The following is an 18,014-nucleotide window of genomic DNA, read 5'->3' as shown; positions in this document are numbered from 1 at the left end:
CATTTTCTGGAGGATCACGAGGAGGGGGAAGAGAAGAGCAGCTATAGAAAGATGAGAAGGGAGGAGTGACTATTTGTAATGTTTCTTCAATGGTTTGGGAAGATGAATAGGACAAAAAGGAGGGAAGTGTGATTAAAAAGCAGGTTACGAGATGACTGAACATTTTGCACAGTCAGGAGAAATTAGGGAAGGAGGAGAGGAAGGATGAAGGGGTGAAAAAGAGGGGCTGACGGGAAATATAAATTCTGAAGGACAGGGAGAACAGCGAAGAGGAAGGAGAGATAGAATGTATAGATGAAGAATGAAAATAATGACTGTCTCTTCATTGCCTGTACACAAAATACAGAAGAGTGACACTTGTCTAACTGTTACCTTGTTTGACTGATGAGTAAACACTTCCTGTGGAGCTGGCGACCAATCAGGAGAACAAAAACACCTTCTTAGTCCATCAGTACTGTAAAGCAAACAGGTAGAAAGAGTGAAAGAAGTCACCTAAGGTGATAAATGTCCTGCAGGACTCAGAACTATTTCACTGAGAATTACTGCAAGAAAAAAATAGCAATGATGAGACAGAACAACGTGTGACGGAGGACGAGCTGCAGGATTATGATAAAGGGGAACAGTGGGAGGAGATGCAGGAGAGGAGGACAGAGTTACTCTGTAAATGTGTGGCCAGTAACTCTGTAAAGAATCACTGTAGTGTGATGAACGGTTGGAAACAAGGAACAGAGTTTAGCCTTGAGTGTGAAACAAAGGTGTGAGGAGAAGGTGCTACAGGTGACTAAGTGCTTCCTGTCCTGTGTGCGTGGGCTCAGCACTGAGTCACAAGTCAGAGAGAGCCAGACAGTGATGTGTGGCATCTTCTATTTAGTTGCCTCTTTCTTGTCTTTGCCTTCACTCCCTCACTCATTTCATCCTGCCTTTTGTCCTCTTCCCAGTGAACTACGTGATCCCGTCATTCCTCTGGCCCTTTCTTCATCTTTCAGCCAAGGCCCTCATCCACTGTGCTGCGATCTGTGAATAGTCTTTGTTAACAGCAAATCTTCCGCAGATTAATTTCAGAATGAGAGAGGGGAACAGGAGAATGGAAAGAAAGGAAGCAAGACGAACTAAGGGCTAAAAGGGATTTTCTCTTTTTATAATGTATTAATGGCCTTTTGGCGCCTGTTGAAAGCCAAAAAAAGGTTATAAGTCACATTAGCATACGGTAAATTTTTCTCTCTCTCTCTCTCTGTTCTCACAGAACAATTAGGAAGCCTATTTTATTAGCTGCCCTTTAACTTCCTCTGATGGAGCTTCAACTAATACAAAATGTCATCCATGCTTTCGTCATTCTTTGAACATGGCTGTGAATCGCAGGCGAATCAGTTGCATCTTACAAGGACATAGTTTGTCAGGGAAGAATGAAAGTTGGTTATTGTTACTGGGTTGAATTTTTTTAACATATGATCATGGCAAATTAAAAGTTTATCTGATAGCTTAGGTTTTTGTTGATTAATTAAATACTTAATTAGTTATTTCTGCTGCAGGTATCACTCAATTATCCATCTACTGTCCAACAGAAATCTTGAGGGCCAAACAGGTCAGAATTAAAGAGCTACTTATGAATCAGGTTAAGTTTAGACGCCACGAGATGCTGTATATATGCTGTGAAAATGTTGTATAACATCTTCTATTTCTCAAATTTGAGTTTCAAACGTGTGCATTTACCAGTGAGACAAACAAAAGGGAAGTCTAGCAGAAGATACTTTCATGTTGCATCATGGGAAATGTTGGATCCAGACTTTGCTCTGAATGACCCATATTGGGGACCAAAATCCAGGATATCTCACCTACTGCTGCCTCCATTTTGACCATTCTTGCAACAATACACCTTTAGCACATCACAAAAACACATGCCCCTTGCAATGAATATACGTTTGATGTGTAAGATTTTTCTTGAATACTGATTGTAGAATAGTTGGTTGAATTGTTTTTTCCTTTTTAATTATGTGGTTGGAGAACTGGCTTTGACAGCTACACTTTTTTGGGCAGGGGGGTTTCAAGGGGGCAGATTTCATCTCCACCAGCCGTTCCCAGTTTTATTCTAGAGCTTTGTAAAACTTACACAAGATGCAGGCAGGCATACAGGCTCGTGGTTTGAGGGCTCCCAGGTACTGGAATTAGAGTTGTCATGTAAAGTGCATAGAGATTGTTAAGAGAGAGGTGATACAGGATTAGCTACAGACTGTATAAAGCTTAAGGTTGGGGTGAAGTGTTCATTTGCAAGGACAAAGGTAGTACAGGGTGATTTAGGTCAGTGTACATCAGTAAAAGCACATCTATGTGTTTTCTCATTGAGAACATCTGTTGAAAATACTGGATTAACCAGTTCCTCCAAGTGACACTAGATGGCAACAAAAGGATATACCATGTTTCACTGACTTTACATAAAGGTGAAAGCATCTGTCTGTCTCTATCTTGCACTGTATTGTTCCAGCTGCCACTTTGTCTCGGTGCCCATCATGTACAATATTAAGCTGAATTTCAAGTGTGAAATTCTCTCGTTGGAAGCCTCAGTCACAAATGTTATTCCACAGGTTCCCATGTTAATCTAATTCACCTTTTCTCTCCCTATACAATGACCTTTCATCTCTCCCATCAGTTTTATAGCTTCAGAATTGGTTGTAGAGTGGCACAGCGACAGGGAACATTTCATTGTAATGTTCAAATTACTTAAGTCTTCACGGAAGTTGTCACATGCCAAGAGCCGCTGACGTTCTTTCTCTCACCGGCTTTTATAGTGATTGCGATATATAACAACTTGTGGCTGTCCGTACCTTTCTGTATGCTTGGATTTCTTCGTTGGCTTAATAACAGCCTTTATGTGAGTCACAAAAAGGTAAAAAGAAGCGTGTTGTAGATAAAATGTAATTCTATTTTAGATTAATATTTCAAACAGCAGTATTTCGCATATTTTATTTTCATTTAAGTGTCGAGGGCATCTCAGCTGGGATGTTGTCACTCATGCATATTTATTTTTATCCTGCATTGCTCTGCCTACTAGTTATTAATCAAGACTGCAGTTTCAAATGCCCATATATGGGTCCCTGTTTACCTGGCACCTGATGCTTACTTCTACTTTTCACAGCTTTTAAATACTCAGAAGGTTTTGCTCTGTCCCAACATTGCGATGTGCTGCTCTGAGTAATGACCTTGATCAATCACCTGCTTGCCTCCGCTGGACAGGTCCTGACAGATCTAATCTTGTCATCAGTACAGTTACCAGAAGATGTTTTTGCCTCCCCACTCATTATGTGGCCTTTGCTGTGTGATATAGCACCACTGCTCATTGTCCTCGAAACTTAGCAAGCTAAGCATTATACTTCATAAAAACATGATCATTTCTTCAGATTTAGTGAAGCTGCTCCTTATTTCAGGAAAGGTGGGGTGTCTCCACTATACAATACTGCAGAAAACGCCACTGCCCACACTGACGAGCCAAAGCTGTCTGTTCGCCCTGAAGAGCAGACAATACTACTTCAATTTCTTTTTATGGCATTGCATTACAATGACAACTTATGCCCCCGGTGGGTCTTGCATAGTTTAAGTTTAGTTAAGGATATTTATTCAGTGAAAGTCAAAGTTAAATTTAACACCTATGCGAGTTTATGTTTTGTGTGTATATCTGTCCCTGTAATTGTAATTGAAGTACTTTATCCTAAAAACACCAGCACAGAATATCCATCATGTCTCAGGAATACTCCCCTAACACTGCCACCACTACTTTACAACAAAGACCATAAGGCCAAACATTCTACTAAATTTCGAGCATTTGATTCCCTGATGGTTTTCTGAGGCGGCAGCACCACTCCAGAACAAGATAGTGCTGGGATCCCTCTTGTCTGTCTATCTGTTTGTCAGGCAGTCCTGCTGGAATGAGCCAGATGTTGGCTCTGATTGGACAAACCTGCCTCTCTTGTTTATACCTAAATCCATGTAATCAGCCCGAGATTCTCTGCTGATGGAACGACAGTGTTGTGTCTCTCTTACACACTCAGGAAGCTCATTCAGACTTTTGTTAAGGGTATGAGAGAAACAGCTGTGTTCACGCACGCGCGCGCACAAACACACACACACATATACACATAAGAGTGCAACAGACTGAGGCAGATGGGGACATGCTTCATTATAGCAGTGCGTATGAGCTGTTGAATTGCTTGATGTTTTATCATGTACCCCTCTGACTGCTTATTTAGTCAGGCATATGGTACACACTGCTATTATACCATTTAGATGAGTGAAAAACAGGTTAAATGAGTTGCTTTTGCTCAGCGCGCAGGCTTTGTCTTGAATTTCAATGGACTGACATTGTTCAAGCAATTTAAGGATTATTACCACATAGATGCAGAACACATATGCTTTCATTTTGTATGAATAGACGTACTCTGAGACATATGAACTCGCACGCAGTTAATCACAGAGCTTGTTCCAGTGTTTAGGTAGAAAAAAAAAAACGAGGAGGCAAAAAAGAATAAGAGCCGTAAAGGGGGAGGAAGTGAGAGCGAGGGTGGAAAAAAAAAAGATGTAATGAAACAGAGGGGTAAACAGGAAAGGATGACCAGAAAAGAGGGAGAAGAGGGAGAGGGAATGTTGGGAAATGAGGGTGCTGAGGAGATGGGGGAGATGGCAGGAGTGGCATTGAAGGAAATAGAAGGAAAGCGGTGAGTGAAGGGATGGGTTGAGGAGGAGGAGGAGGAGGCTGAGGTACAGATAAGCCCGCAGTTGTATCGGTAATTGTAATCTGCAGGAACTGACATGGTTCTGCATGTAAAGCTATTAGGCTTCTCAAAAGCCAGCTTCCCTCTGCTCTGTCAGATAGTCAGGTAAGACGAGCCAAGCAAGCAGGCACACAGACGGGACCAGTTAATCTTGGTACTCTGGAAAAAAAAAAAAACAAGGCAGGCTGAGAAAAGAATGGACATCAGAGTAGACGATTTCTATCTACACTTGGAGCTGTCTTTAATTGACAAAAGTTACATTTTCATGGAAGAGTACGTTATAGCTCACTGAAGTAGTTAACAAGTTGTACACTGCGTCATCATGCTAAATATAGTTTGTGTGCTTTCATACTGTGATAGAGCTTGGAAAGATGAAAGTTGTCACGACATTCCCCACTGGACTGGGATATAGATTTTATTATTGCAAAATAAATACTCTCAACACTTTCTGGCTAACTTGAACCAGAAGGCCCATTTCTAAACATCCTGGGATGTTCCTTAAGTCCTTAACTCTCACTGAGAGTAAAGGACTTGCAACACGCCTCCAAACTAACTCCGACTTGGACTGATCTTGAAATTCAGTCACGACAGCCATAAGCAGACAAGCAGACAGTAAAGCTGGAATGCGAGACAGATTTTCAGCAGGGTTTGATTGCAATTACACAGTATATGGTTCTTGACATGTTCAGTACAGAGTCCCAGCAACACTACTGCTGGCAAAAACCAGTGTTGCTACAAAAGAGGAAGCATTTTATTTTGGGAGTGAACGTCAAATTGCCATGCTGGGCTGAGCTTAGTCAATATTAAATTGCAGCTCAATAGACCTTTTTCACCGACAGACAGCCTCTTTGACATTTTGACAGGTCTCAGTTGGAAAAACACAGGTAAAAGGGAAATTAATGATTTCTGGTTTCCATTTACGGTAACTACTTCATTTTCAGGGTCCTGGTATTGTTTAAGTTGGCTCACTGTCACACCGTGATGGCTTACTAAGCCGTGCCATACACCACATTGTTCTAGGGTGACCAGATGTCCCGCTTTGTGCGGGACAGTCACGCATTTCCATTACTTTTCACACGTCCTGCAAATTGAGACGCTGTCCCGCATTGTTATTGACAGTCAGACTCCAGTTTTGAAATGCGTGTTTTATAATCTGGCATTTATCAAATAGGGGGCGGGGCAGGCTGTTTGATCATGTCAATCAAACTGGGACGTGGGTCGCGGCCGGGCGCGCTCACCAACAAGAAACAATGCGAGTCAAGTCAAAACGGCATGCAGCGTGAGACATGGACGGAAGCTGAAAGTACATTGTCTGTGTGGGCCCGGCCTACCTGCAATTGTTGCTGTGATAGAGGTGAAAGACTTTTGATGGAGCAGAATAGAAATGTTTATTTTTTTTAGAAGTTCTACCTTGATGCATTGGTATCCCACATTGTCCCACGCAAACGTAGTCTTTGTCCCACATCTGGTGAACTGGGATCTGGCCACCCTACGTTGTTCATGTTAGTAGTAACAACTATGCGTTTTTTTTGTTTTTTTTTTACTACAACAAGTCAAAATATCAGCTGTGAATAAGGCCTGTTGTAATCATTTTTTAATGCAACACAGTTTATGCTCAGATCTCTTGTTTTGGTGAGTTGCGAAAATGTGTTTTGAATGCAGTGACTGTCTCTCTGCGCAGAAGAATTGCAGTTTGACACATTTATTAAGTAAATGTGATAATGCAAACATGCAGGCATACGGACCAAATTTGAAGATAAGATGTATTTTGGGATTCAAACCTATTCATTTATGGTCCCAGGGCATTGCACCACATCACAGAGACGCTGACACTTGTTAAACCAAAGGGAATTGATCACTCTGGGGTTCCAGATCAGATATCTGTTGGTAAACTATCTAAGATCATTGATAAAAATTTCAGCATCACAAATTCCATATTGTGCGCGTTTTTCTCAGATACCTGGTAGTTTCTAGTCAAAATCCACTTTTATTGCTGTTTGCTTGACCCCACTGAACTAAGAATTGTGTAGGAACTGCTTTATAACAACAAATGAAAACATTAAAGAGAGAGAAGGAGTTAAACTATAAATGGAGGAGAGGAGGAGGAGCAGGAAAGAGGAAGAGGAAAAGGGCCAGTGGCCAATATTGTACTACTCCTTCCTCTGTGTAGCTGCGTTGTTGTAATTATCAGTCAGATTATTATTGAGTGCTAATTTATTGCCTCGCTGGGAGCTATGTGTTAAATAAACGCAGCAGAGTAAATAAAGAGAGGGGAAGAAAGAGGGAATGGGAGAACAGACTGCTGCTGCTATCAGATGGCAACACAGCACACACACTGCCCACAGGGGAAGAGTGAGATGCGTGACTGTATATTTATACATGTCTGTCCCAGGCATACTTGTGAGCCCAAACACCAGTACTCCATGCCCATGTGGTTTGTTGATGATCCATTGGACTGTTAACATTGGTGTGCTGCCCTCAGATGCTCTCTTCATGTGTTCCTTCTGTACTGGATCAGGGAGTTGGCCCTTCCATAGCTGATACCACTGTGGTGTCTACCCGACAGACACACTAACAGCTTAGCCAGCCGCCATCTGTTGTCCCCACAGCACAGTCTCAAAACCTACAGTACGATATGGCTGTTCCAGACCAGAAATGCAGGACTGTAAAAAAAAAAGAAAAAAAGATATGTTCTTCTTTAAGTGAGTTTAAATAGAGTTTTAAATAGAGTTTTAATGTCTGATATTTATGTTTTGGTTTGGGGGCCTTTATAATACCTGAGTTTTTTTTGTTTTGATAAAAGAAGCCAAAACTCTAAAATGTCTGATGCTGCCTTAACACTAGTAGCCTCTCAAGTCTGTCAAAACTGTCAAAAATAAAATGGTGTTAAGTGGCAATAACATTTTTTTTTATTTAAATAAGAATCATCTGATCAAAGATGGCCATTTGCAGCTCTGTAAAAATGTAAAAATGCCTTGTGGCCCAAAAACAATTTTCCGCATAGACTATGATTATAAAAGAGATACTTGTAGAAGTGTTGGCAGGAAAACTGCAAACCATATCAATGGTCATTGTTTGTATTATAATTTTTTTTTTTTATCCAGGGTGGTTTCATATTTGTAAAACTTTCCCAAAGCCTAGAAAAAGGATTTTTATGTGCATGAAAAACCCTGAAGCTAGAAATCTTTTTCCACTGCTCTGTGAGTAATTTTCACTCAGGTGATTGGGCATTGGAATCCAATATCCAGTTCTTATAATAAATTCATCGAACAGCTTTGATGACCTGTCATCCTGTGCCATCAGGACCACATAGGCAAATTGGGGAAAATCAAAACAAGTTTTATTCATCTCTCTCAGCAGCAGGTTATGCTGCACTTCTCTATGCTCAAGGGCTCTATGTATTTCCTCTGGTGGTCTGACCAGCTCAGAAAATGAAATTTGTGGGTGGGTGATTGGACGAATGGTTTGCCTCCTTGAGAACTGAATGTGAGAAATAATTAGCCTGTAAAGCGCAATTCAAAGCGTGCACTAATAGGAACTGGCAGTTGGAGCTGGGCCACATTATGCACCGATTTCTGTCTTTGACAAAACAGGGCAGTGACTAAATGACAGCTGAGCCATCTTTAGTGTTTGCTGTCAGCTAGATTGGTGCTGAAAAGCAGTGTCAATTCATAAATCATACTTGAGAACTAGACAAAAACGGGATGTGCAGTTTTGTATCCTGATCATGTAATCCCATGTTATCCCCACCTGTTTCGAGTGTTTCCCATTAATTACACAGACTGAGTCTAATTTGTCCCAGTATAGTGTCATAATGTGCCAAAAGTATTTTTCCTCTGAGTGTTTCTCATATATTGATCTATTTGTGGCAGTGGCGGTCTGCCACAATATGAACATTGACTGTCACACATTGATTTTCTATTTTATTTTTTATTTATTTATTTTTTCAGATGGGTAAAGTCTTATTTCACTGTGATGCTGCACGTCATACATTGATTCACTCAGCCCTTCCTTGTCACTCTCTCCTTCTACAAACACATTGCCAAAGGATCTGTTTGTCATAGTCGGAGTGGCGATTGGGAGAAATCCTGTTGCTTCGATGGGCAGGTGGACCATTAAACAAATCCATGAAGTTTTTATTGTCCCTGTCTGTCTCTTTACCGAGCCTCTCTGTCATGCATACACACACTTGCGCGAATATATTAGCAATAGTCGGTTGTTGCATTGATGACGGCCAGTTGGAATATTGCTCAGCTCTTAATATGAACATTAGTTTATACTCAAACCACAATCACTGTAATAAATGAAAACTCTAGAAATAGATTGGACAGGACCTGTCCGACCAGAATGTGTGGGGAGATGTTGGCAAGTCTGTTTGTTTAGCTTTTGAATTCACACAACTGTAGAATACCTTTTCCACATTATCCTGTGGTGGTGGTGTCTTCTCACTACTAATGAACTGCATCAGACTTCTCTTGGCAGCAGATCGACACCAAGTGTCTCAGTGTGGGTGTTTGGTCCACGCCGTGGTACAACTGGCAGTGTGACACGTAGACAGCTGCAGCCAGCTGGCAAAGATGAAACAAAGAATGGTCAAGGCAGCACTGACAGAGTGTGACACCTCTCACTGACGTCTTTCACATCATTTTGATAACATGTCTCAATACAGGGTGAGCCAGTCTAATTTTAGGAATCTGTTGATATGATGGACAAAGATTGTAGATTGAGAGTAGTATTTACATGTGCTGTAATATGGCACAGCTAGAACATTTGAACCAGCAGATAAATAGTGATGATGTTGTCTGTGGATTAATCCTGCTGCTGCTTTAATGAATAAAAATGGGAGAAATATAGGTATGACCAGCAGCAGGTGGGGGGTCGGCACAGCATCCTCTACTCAAAATATGTTCCCACTGCTGAGTATTTTACCCTGTTGGAAAGGGTGTTAGCCTCTAAAGTTGGCGGTGTCTCACGGTTGGTGACGTGGTTGTTTCGGTTGTTTTGCCTGGCTTTGGTACATTTGGTTTGCAACTTGCGTGCTAAAGTTCAGCCTCATGGCACTGCGATTAGAGCGTTTAGCGTTTGGAGCATGCTGTCACTTATTTCTAAAAAAGTAGCTCCAGCTAACAAGCAAAACTGCATTACAAACAATGGGAACTGTCTAAACGTCTCTGCTAGTTTTCAGTTTTGCTGTGAGATGTTTCCACAAAAGAGGCACCACTGCTTGCTCACTCATTCTCGCTAGGATTTTGTTTTGTCTCACTTTGCCATTTTCTTTTTTTCCATTTGTTAACCATTCAACCTGTCTCCCTTTTTTCCTTATCATTTTCACCTTATTTTCCTCCGTCACTCACTATGGCTTGGTGTTTCTGTCTCACACATTTATACATTTTCCCCTCTCTCTGTAGCTTCTGAATAGACGCTTCACACCTCTAGCTGTGTACAGAATAGATTGATATGCAGAAGGTGCCTGGGGAAGGAAGAATATACAGTAATATGTTTGTAAGCCAATCTCCCATTTAGCTCATGGCTAGCAGCTGTCATATTCAGTTATACGCCATTTTAATAACTGAAGTTATTTTTCTGCACTTGTTTACATTTGTTTTGTATTTGGACTTCCTAGTGTTTCTTGAGTTTTCTGTCTCTCCTTCTCTTTTGTCTTCTCAACCAGATGAGATCTTTTTATTGTTTTCGTTTCAGTCACTTAGGATATTCTTTAGAGCAGTTTTGCCAGAGGAAAATGAATTTGAAATCTTGTATGACAAAAAGCATTTGTTTAAGCATTAGGACAAAATATAGAAGGAAACATTGTAAAGTCTCTCCTTAAACACAAACAACCAATGAAGTAGTGCAAAGTATGTGTATGAGATCTGAACAAATTAGTATTCTCATATATTTTCTCTGTTGTGATCTAAATGCTGCTTTAAAAGTGACATTTATTTATTTCTTCCCACACACAATATCTATCTTAAACTCAAGTGCAGAGTAAAATGAAACGCATTTCTTGGTGACAACAGCGCCTATTTTTTTTATGTATATCTAAAAGCACAGTGCTTAATATCCCTGTAATTTTGCTCTGCTTTATGATCGAGCATCTCAGCAAATTGAATTCTTTTTGTGTGCAGGTGCACTTGGCCAATAAGCTGATGGCGAGCCTGATACCATACAGGACTTAAAAACAGACATTACAGAATGAACAAATGCACTGCTCTGGCGCTCAGTTTAGGGATTAACTTGGAAGGGGGATAATCCTGAGATGACTTGGGTGTGTTTGCTAGATTTGTTCATCATTCTTAAAGCTTAGGGGTAAAAACTGTTTCTCTGTTTATCACTTCTAAGGGTGATGCTGCTGCTGTACCATTAGTAGATGGAAAGGACAATCACTTTATCGTTGAATTGACTTTTTCCTTCTTTTCTTTTTTTTTTTTTTGGCAAAAATCTTGCTCTGAGACTGATCTGGACTCCAGGGTCAGATTGGGTATTCAACATCAATACTTCTTTGTTATTATGTCTGTTTTGTGTCTCTTACATTGAAAATGGTCAAAGACCAAAAGCTGGCATTGACTGCTTTCTGAGATTTGTACTCTTCTTGAGCTGTTCTTTAATTGCACAGTATATATTTGCTGATTTAAATCAAATTACTTTCAACCATTTCAGACTGATTTGTCCTCAGGCAAAGTTCTTATGTTTAGACAACATTTAACACTGGGGAAGTCTGTCTTCCTTTATTAAAGCAAACAAGACTGGGAGTCTGCAGCCATGCCGATGGCTCTGTAAAGGCAAACTTTGGCACAGTGGTGCTTTGAGCGGAATACTAACACTCGGCATGCTAATATGCTCACAATTACAATGCTAACGTTCTGATGCTAAGTAGATATAATATTTATCATGTTTTTATTTTAGAGTGTTAGCATGCTAAGATTTACTAATTAGCACTAAAAACAAAGTACAGCTCAGGGAGATGGGAATGACTGCAGCCATAATTTGACAGTCCTGAGGTTAGCAGTAGGATGACCTGTTTATCTTTCCAAGTTACTCGTAATGTGAGCTTGCGTGCATTTGACTGGCCAACATTGTGTTCTGGATGACATTGCATTGTAGTGACACAACATGAACCAAGTGATGAAGCCCTCTGCTCAGTGGCACCCCCCACTGTGCAAATGCAAAAGGTGCATTGAAATAAATCAGTGCACTGCATTTGTTTCACACAGTGCTAATGTTGGTTTAAACGCAGCCTAAAGCCGGAAGACTTAATAACAGATTCAATGACACACATTAGTTCTAACAAAAAAGACTGACTCCAGGTATCCCAGAAGAGAGACAGACTAAACAAACATCAGCATGTAAGCCCCAGCCACCCTCTGTATTTATGTGTGTCGTGTGTGAGTGTGTGTGTGTGTGTGTGTGTATGTGGTATTTTGTGTGTGAAGTCACGCCTGGCTGGCTGTTATCTACCATAGACTCGCAGGTCCCTGGAGGGACACCAGAGGAGTCATCTGATTCACTTGCAGTGTCTTTTCTGACTGCAAATTAAAACAGGACCAACACAGAGAGGCGCAGATAGGAAGGAGAGCTGTGTATTTTAATTAAATCCATTCTGTTTCGGCTTAATCCCCGCCAAACAGATACTTGTCTAACATATAAAATTAACACTTGAACAATTTCAGTTCCTCCTTTCACCTGCATTAACATGCACCAGCTCACAGTGCAAGTATCTCTCTCATCAGAAGACCTCTCGCTCTTTGTCTCTCCTCAGTTAAGGTCTGTTTATGAAGCACAGACGATCAGCTCTGATTTGATTTGGCGTTCAGCAGCCCTTATAATTATGATGAATCTTCCTCCCTCTGTATGTGTGTGCATTTGTGCGTGTAGACTCTGTTCACCTCAGTTTTTCTGTACTAATGCTGCTCTCCACTTACACAGTGCTGTTAGTCAGACTTGTATGGAGGGAAGTTAGACACAAGATGGCCATAAATGTACACCACTTGATCTAGAAATGAAAAATAAGTTTTACAAATGTGTGCAACGATGTGTGTGTAAAAATATTCCAATCCAAAACAGATTTTTAACTTAAACTTCACAGATCTGATGATTTTCTCTCTTTCTGAAAAGGTTGAATGTACACAAATGTATAAAATATTTGTGATTCTTTTGTACTATTCACCACCTATCATTAGCTTATTAAAACCATTTTTTACTATATAGAATCCATATAAAATGTATTTCCCACTTTGAAATTACTCACCGATTCACTGAAAGCCCAGATGTCCCAGTTTTCCACCAGCACTTAAACACAGCATGCATTTATGGATCTGTGTGCAGCTGGACACTGTGCAAAGAGTCTGAAAACTTCACATACAAATGCAACCTGATTTATGCATTCAATCAAATAGTCTGACAGTCTGCCAATAGCAAAGACATCCTGTAGTTACTATTTAAACTTTCTACATGTTGGTTTTCCAATGTGACAACATGCCCATCTGGTATCAAAACAAACTCTATCAACTACATGTGCTCAAATAGTAGCAGGTTACAATACGTTTGCTTAATGTTTATAATTTAATGCCATAAAATTTGGCTCAGAGCAGCAGAAGTTTCTAATCTGAGAAAACATCTTCTGATATGATGGTGCTAAAATACTGCTCCTTGTGTAGTTTACTGACAAAGAAACACAAGGAGCCGTGTTTATGCAGGTTAAATGCTGTTCTACGAGCTACAACTGCTAAACCTTTACTTTTTAATGTATATAAGAGGAAGAGCTGCTTTTGAGAGTCCAGCAGTAGCTATGGCTGAACAGTGAGTATCGAGTCTGAAAAGCTATTAACATATAGCCTTTATTGCATAAGGGCAGTGCAAAGAATAAGCAAACTGTGAGTAATTTTGAAATGATGCAAATAAATGCAATCAGTACAGTTGGTTGTGTCATTGTTTTTGGAATAAGCCAACGTTGGATGTACTTTTTGAATTGAAGTGGATCTACAGCTAACCGCACACTAAAGATTTCTCATTAATTTAACAATTAAAGTTGAACTTTTTAGTGCTTATTAAAGCTCATTTAATTTTTTATATCCACTTTCTTTCTGAGAGAAGGAAATTATGGTTGTTTTGGAAGTGTGAGCTTCTTAGCCTTGGTTTTGGGACACCATGTGGCATTATTTGCTAATAAGGATGGGGCAGAAGGATGCACAGTCTGTCCAGCATTTGATGCTAGAAGACTGGGTTCACATTCATGTACGTAAGGGGTAAAGTTTCTCTGTGGTCACTGTAAATGTCACCTTAAATGTGGAGGCATCAGTTTAAGATGTGTTCCTACGAGCAGGATTTTGTTACAACTCGTTTGGAAGCCCAGTCGTAGTCCAGCAGGCAATTTACTCAAGTGTGATGTGGAAATTTGAAACCTCCAGCTCACACACGGAGACTAGATTTTTCAGTGAAGTAGGAGACATCTTATTCAGCAATTCAAGTTTTGAAATGAAAAATGTTTTCATATTCATGGATTCTAAAGTTTTCAATAAGAAAGAAGGAGCAGATGTAACTTTAAGAATTTCTGACTAAGTTATTGAAACTTTTTTTAATAGAAAAACCATATCAGAGAAATTATCATTCAAAACAGTATTTTATTGTCTTTTAACGTATGGAGAGGACCTTTGGCATTTTATACAATTCTATACAACGCTACAAATACTTCTCACATACGATATACTATTTCACGCTATTATATACAAATTCTGTATCTGCTCATTCCAAAACTTCACTTAAGGTATATGATGCTGACACTGGGGAAAATCAAACATGCCTTGTTTGTTATGGCTGCAGCGTGCCATCAGATAGGAATATTCAATGTAATATATTGTGCATCACTTTATGCATGTCTCCCCAAGATGCTGCATGGCATATTTGCTATCTTTGGAAACTTAGGGAACCCCCCCCCCAAAAAAAATAAAAATAAAATTTTTTGCAAGTTTGCAAATTTTCTTGATGTCAAACTTTGCGTGTGTATTGTTGAGGACCCAAGGACTAGCAGTGTCAACTGTGAAGCTTTCTTGATGAGCAGTTCTTGAGAATCATAAAAAGAGAAACATTAAACAATAGTCAGTTAAGGCCAGGACGACACATCCATATAACCCAATCCAATTACAACAATGGTGCGTCGCAAAGATGGCTGTGCTGGGTGAAAGAATGGATTCCCCCAGAAAACAGCCTGCAGCTACAAAACCTCACACAGCATCTGAAGTGTTGGAGTGTTTTAGGCAGAGACCCAACAGAGACTCGAGCTCTTTACAGTGTCGGCATGCCAACCAAAAGCATGTGGCGTCACTGTAGAGCTGTGCGCAGCATACCGATTCGCTCAGGCCCACCTTGCCGAACTCTCTCTCTCACACAAACACATTGACAACATTCATAGAGGGACTGGCTTTCAGGAACACTGGGAGAAATCCTCATCGGTGGGCCGACGGCCAAAAATCCAAAAAGTTTTTACCCTCCCTATATGTCTCGTCAGTGGTCCGGCCCGCGTGCCTCTCATTCAGAGTGCGCATGAGAGCATGCTTTGTGCGTGTGCCAGGACTGGGCTAACTTGGTCATCAACCCTCACATCACCCAAAGGCAAAATCAGTGATGTAGTTAATAACGATAAATTAGTAACAGCTGCAAACACAAACCTGGCTTTCTCAGTTGGTCATTTTCTAACAGTAAACACCATTCACCAATGTTAGCTACATTAGCGTATAAGCAGAAGTAGCATGTAAACAACCCAAATTGCTCGTAGGCCGTTAATTACTGAGATAACAAGCACATTTTGCATGGACACGTCACTAGCGTTTTCACAAATTCACGATTCCTTGTGATGGTATGTTTCTCAGGGAATTCCACCGGGAATAATCTGATCAAACCTGTCACTGATTGCAGGTGTTTAATGTTTAATTGCAAGTGAAGATTTTTAAAGTGCTATCCTATGATTTAGCTGTATCTCCTTACTATTTGTTCTTCATTCTCCCTCCTTCTTGAGCTTTCTGTCCTAACCCTGCTCTGTTTACTTTCTATTTCCCAACCTCTCTAGTCAGCAGATGAGATAGAGGTAATGGTAAGTCATTACAATTTTCAAATTCCTGCTCTTCTGTTCATTTCATCTATTCTGCCGCTTTCTAACCCTCACAATGTTTTATTTCCCCATTGTCCTTTGTACAGACTGAGGGTCTCTGTAAAAAAAAAAAAAAAGTTGAAACTGCTATCAATGTGCTGATTAGAATTATTCTTAATAATTTCTATTAAACCAAAATCCTTGACTGTTGAAAAAATAAAATAACTCTAAATTGCAGTTTCTGGAGAAAAAAATCCTCTTTGATTTGATTGAATAGAAAGCAAATTGAACCCCTCCCTTCTCCCTACCATCTTATTATCTCTGTCTTAAGCTTTTCATCTCTCCTCGTTCCATGCTCCCGTCAGCTTCTCCATCCAAATATTTCCATTTCTTCTTCCTACTTGTTTACACATTCCATATCCCTCCATTAATCCCTCTGATTCTTTTGTCCATCTCCCTTCTCCTTCCATATATCTTGCCCTTGTTCTCTTGATCTATCTGACTGTTTTAGATATTGATCCAGTATTTCTGAATCACTAAAATGTTCTGAATTTTCAAGTTGCAGAGGGTTGCAAAATGTCTATGAACTCTGCAGCATTGTTCAACGGTAAACCGAACTGTAAACCAAGGACAGTATTTTAAACACTAACACATTGTCTCTGTATATATTTCGACTGCAAAAAGCAGTAATTTTAGCAGCAGCAGTTAATTTTTTCCCATTAACAATGTTGAGTGACTCACAGTTGCAGTAATTCTACACAGATGGAAATGAGAATCTTCCAGTTGAATGATTAAAGCAAAAGATGAAAAACTGCATCAGAAAATATCTGGTTCTTGGATAAAAATTGAAGGTACAGTCCTCTGTACTTAAAAACTTTGAGGGAGAATCATCCAGTCACCAAACTTTAAGCTTTGTTGCCAAAGCCAAAGATAACATTGTTGAGAAAACTGGTTACACTTCAGATTAATCAATTCAGTTTTAGATTCTGAGGTGAAGGCTCATGGGTACTGTAGTGTTTTGAGCTGTCTGCCATATCAAACTGAAGGACAAAACATGAATATTCAGAGATTAAGGTGAAATAATAAAAACAGGTTACGACATTATTCCATAACATATCATCATCATCATCATAACACAAACCTGTAGGATTTCTTCATCTGAAAGAGTCCTGTGCTTCTATCATCAGTAATACTGAGGGTATGGTTTATGGAGAATCTCTAAGTGGGAATACAGAAGAGGGAAAACACTTCCATCAGCACTTCCCGCTTCACAACTCTACATTTTTATTTTCTACTTTACAATCCTGTTAATAATCTTGCAACCCCACAGACTTCACTTGCGACCCCATTTGGGGATCCTGACGTCTGGGTTGGGAACCACTGTTGTACTGTATGATGTTGAAGTGCTCGTAAGAGAACTTATCAATAAAATGAATCTGATTACTTGTAACTGAAAAAAGAGAAAAACAAGCAAACAAAAACCAGGCCTACTACTGTAGATTACTACCTTGTAGTGAGAAAACACAGCACTACACACTGTGTAATCGCCTGTGTGTGTGTATGTGTTCCCCGGCAGGCTCAGCAGCTACAGAAGAAAGATTCACAGCTGAAAGCACTGGATGCCTTCTACAAGGAGCAGCTGGCACAACTGGAGAAGAGGGTACGGCAATAACACAAACACACATACAGTCACACACATACACTTGGAAAGACTTCATTAGAGGCTTGCACAGACTCCCAGAGTCGCAGATCTGAGGAGTACAATATAGATGCTATAGATGCAAACACGCACAGTGTAGGCAGATTTAACTTTGTGTCACATATACTGGATATATTAAAAACATCCCCAAACAAACATACAATCCAAAAATGCCAATACAGAGACATTTCCAAATTTCCAAGCGCACACACACACATAGTCATGAATAATTCTCCATGATTAGAGCATATTCACTTTGTTACAGCACAATGACAGAAAGTGACTGGATATAGATGATCTGCGTTGTGAGTCATTATTTGCAATCTGAGTCTGGTCTCACACACCTGCTGAAAAACACAGGTCTGATACTCAAAACTACAACAATAGGACAGTGACAATGAGATTAATGTGATGTTTGGCTGCCAAGCTTGAAACCTTTTCAGATGAGACTCTTGTAGGTATTAGATCTTTTTGG

At 40.0% G+C, this 18,014-nt stretch overlaps 1 protein-coding gene across 2 annotated transcripts in view; it reads left to right on the top strand.

Annotated features, from left to right (window-relative positions):
• LOC121195075 (MICOS complex subunit mic25a-like) overlaps window positions 1-18,014 on the top strand; it is a 78,817-nt gene that overhangs the window by 7,390 nt on the left and 53,413 nt on the right. Inside the window, exon 5 of one of the 2 annotated variants that reach the window (XM_041058285.1) lies at window positions 17,417-17,500. The exons of the other annotated variant lie outside the window; for it this stretch is intronic. Within the exon in view, the coding sequence (XP_040914219.1) occupies window positions 17,417-17,500 (84 nt within the window). The remainder of the gene's footprint in view (window positions 1-17,416; window positions 17,501-18,014) is intronic. 2 annotated transcript variants of the gene reach the window in all.

This window comes from Toxotes jaculatrix, chromosome 2 (genome assembly GCF_017976425.1).
Source record: "Toxotes jaculatrix isolate fToxJac2 chromosome 2, fToxJac2.pri, whole genome shotgun sequence".
Classification (NCBI taxonomy): Eukaryota; Metazoa; Chordata; class Actinopteri; family Toxotidae; genus Toxotes; species Toxotes jaculatrix.
The sequence above is the reverse complement of the archived record's forward strand: the minus strand, read 5'-3'. Positions and strand labels throughout refer to the sequence as shown.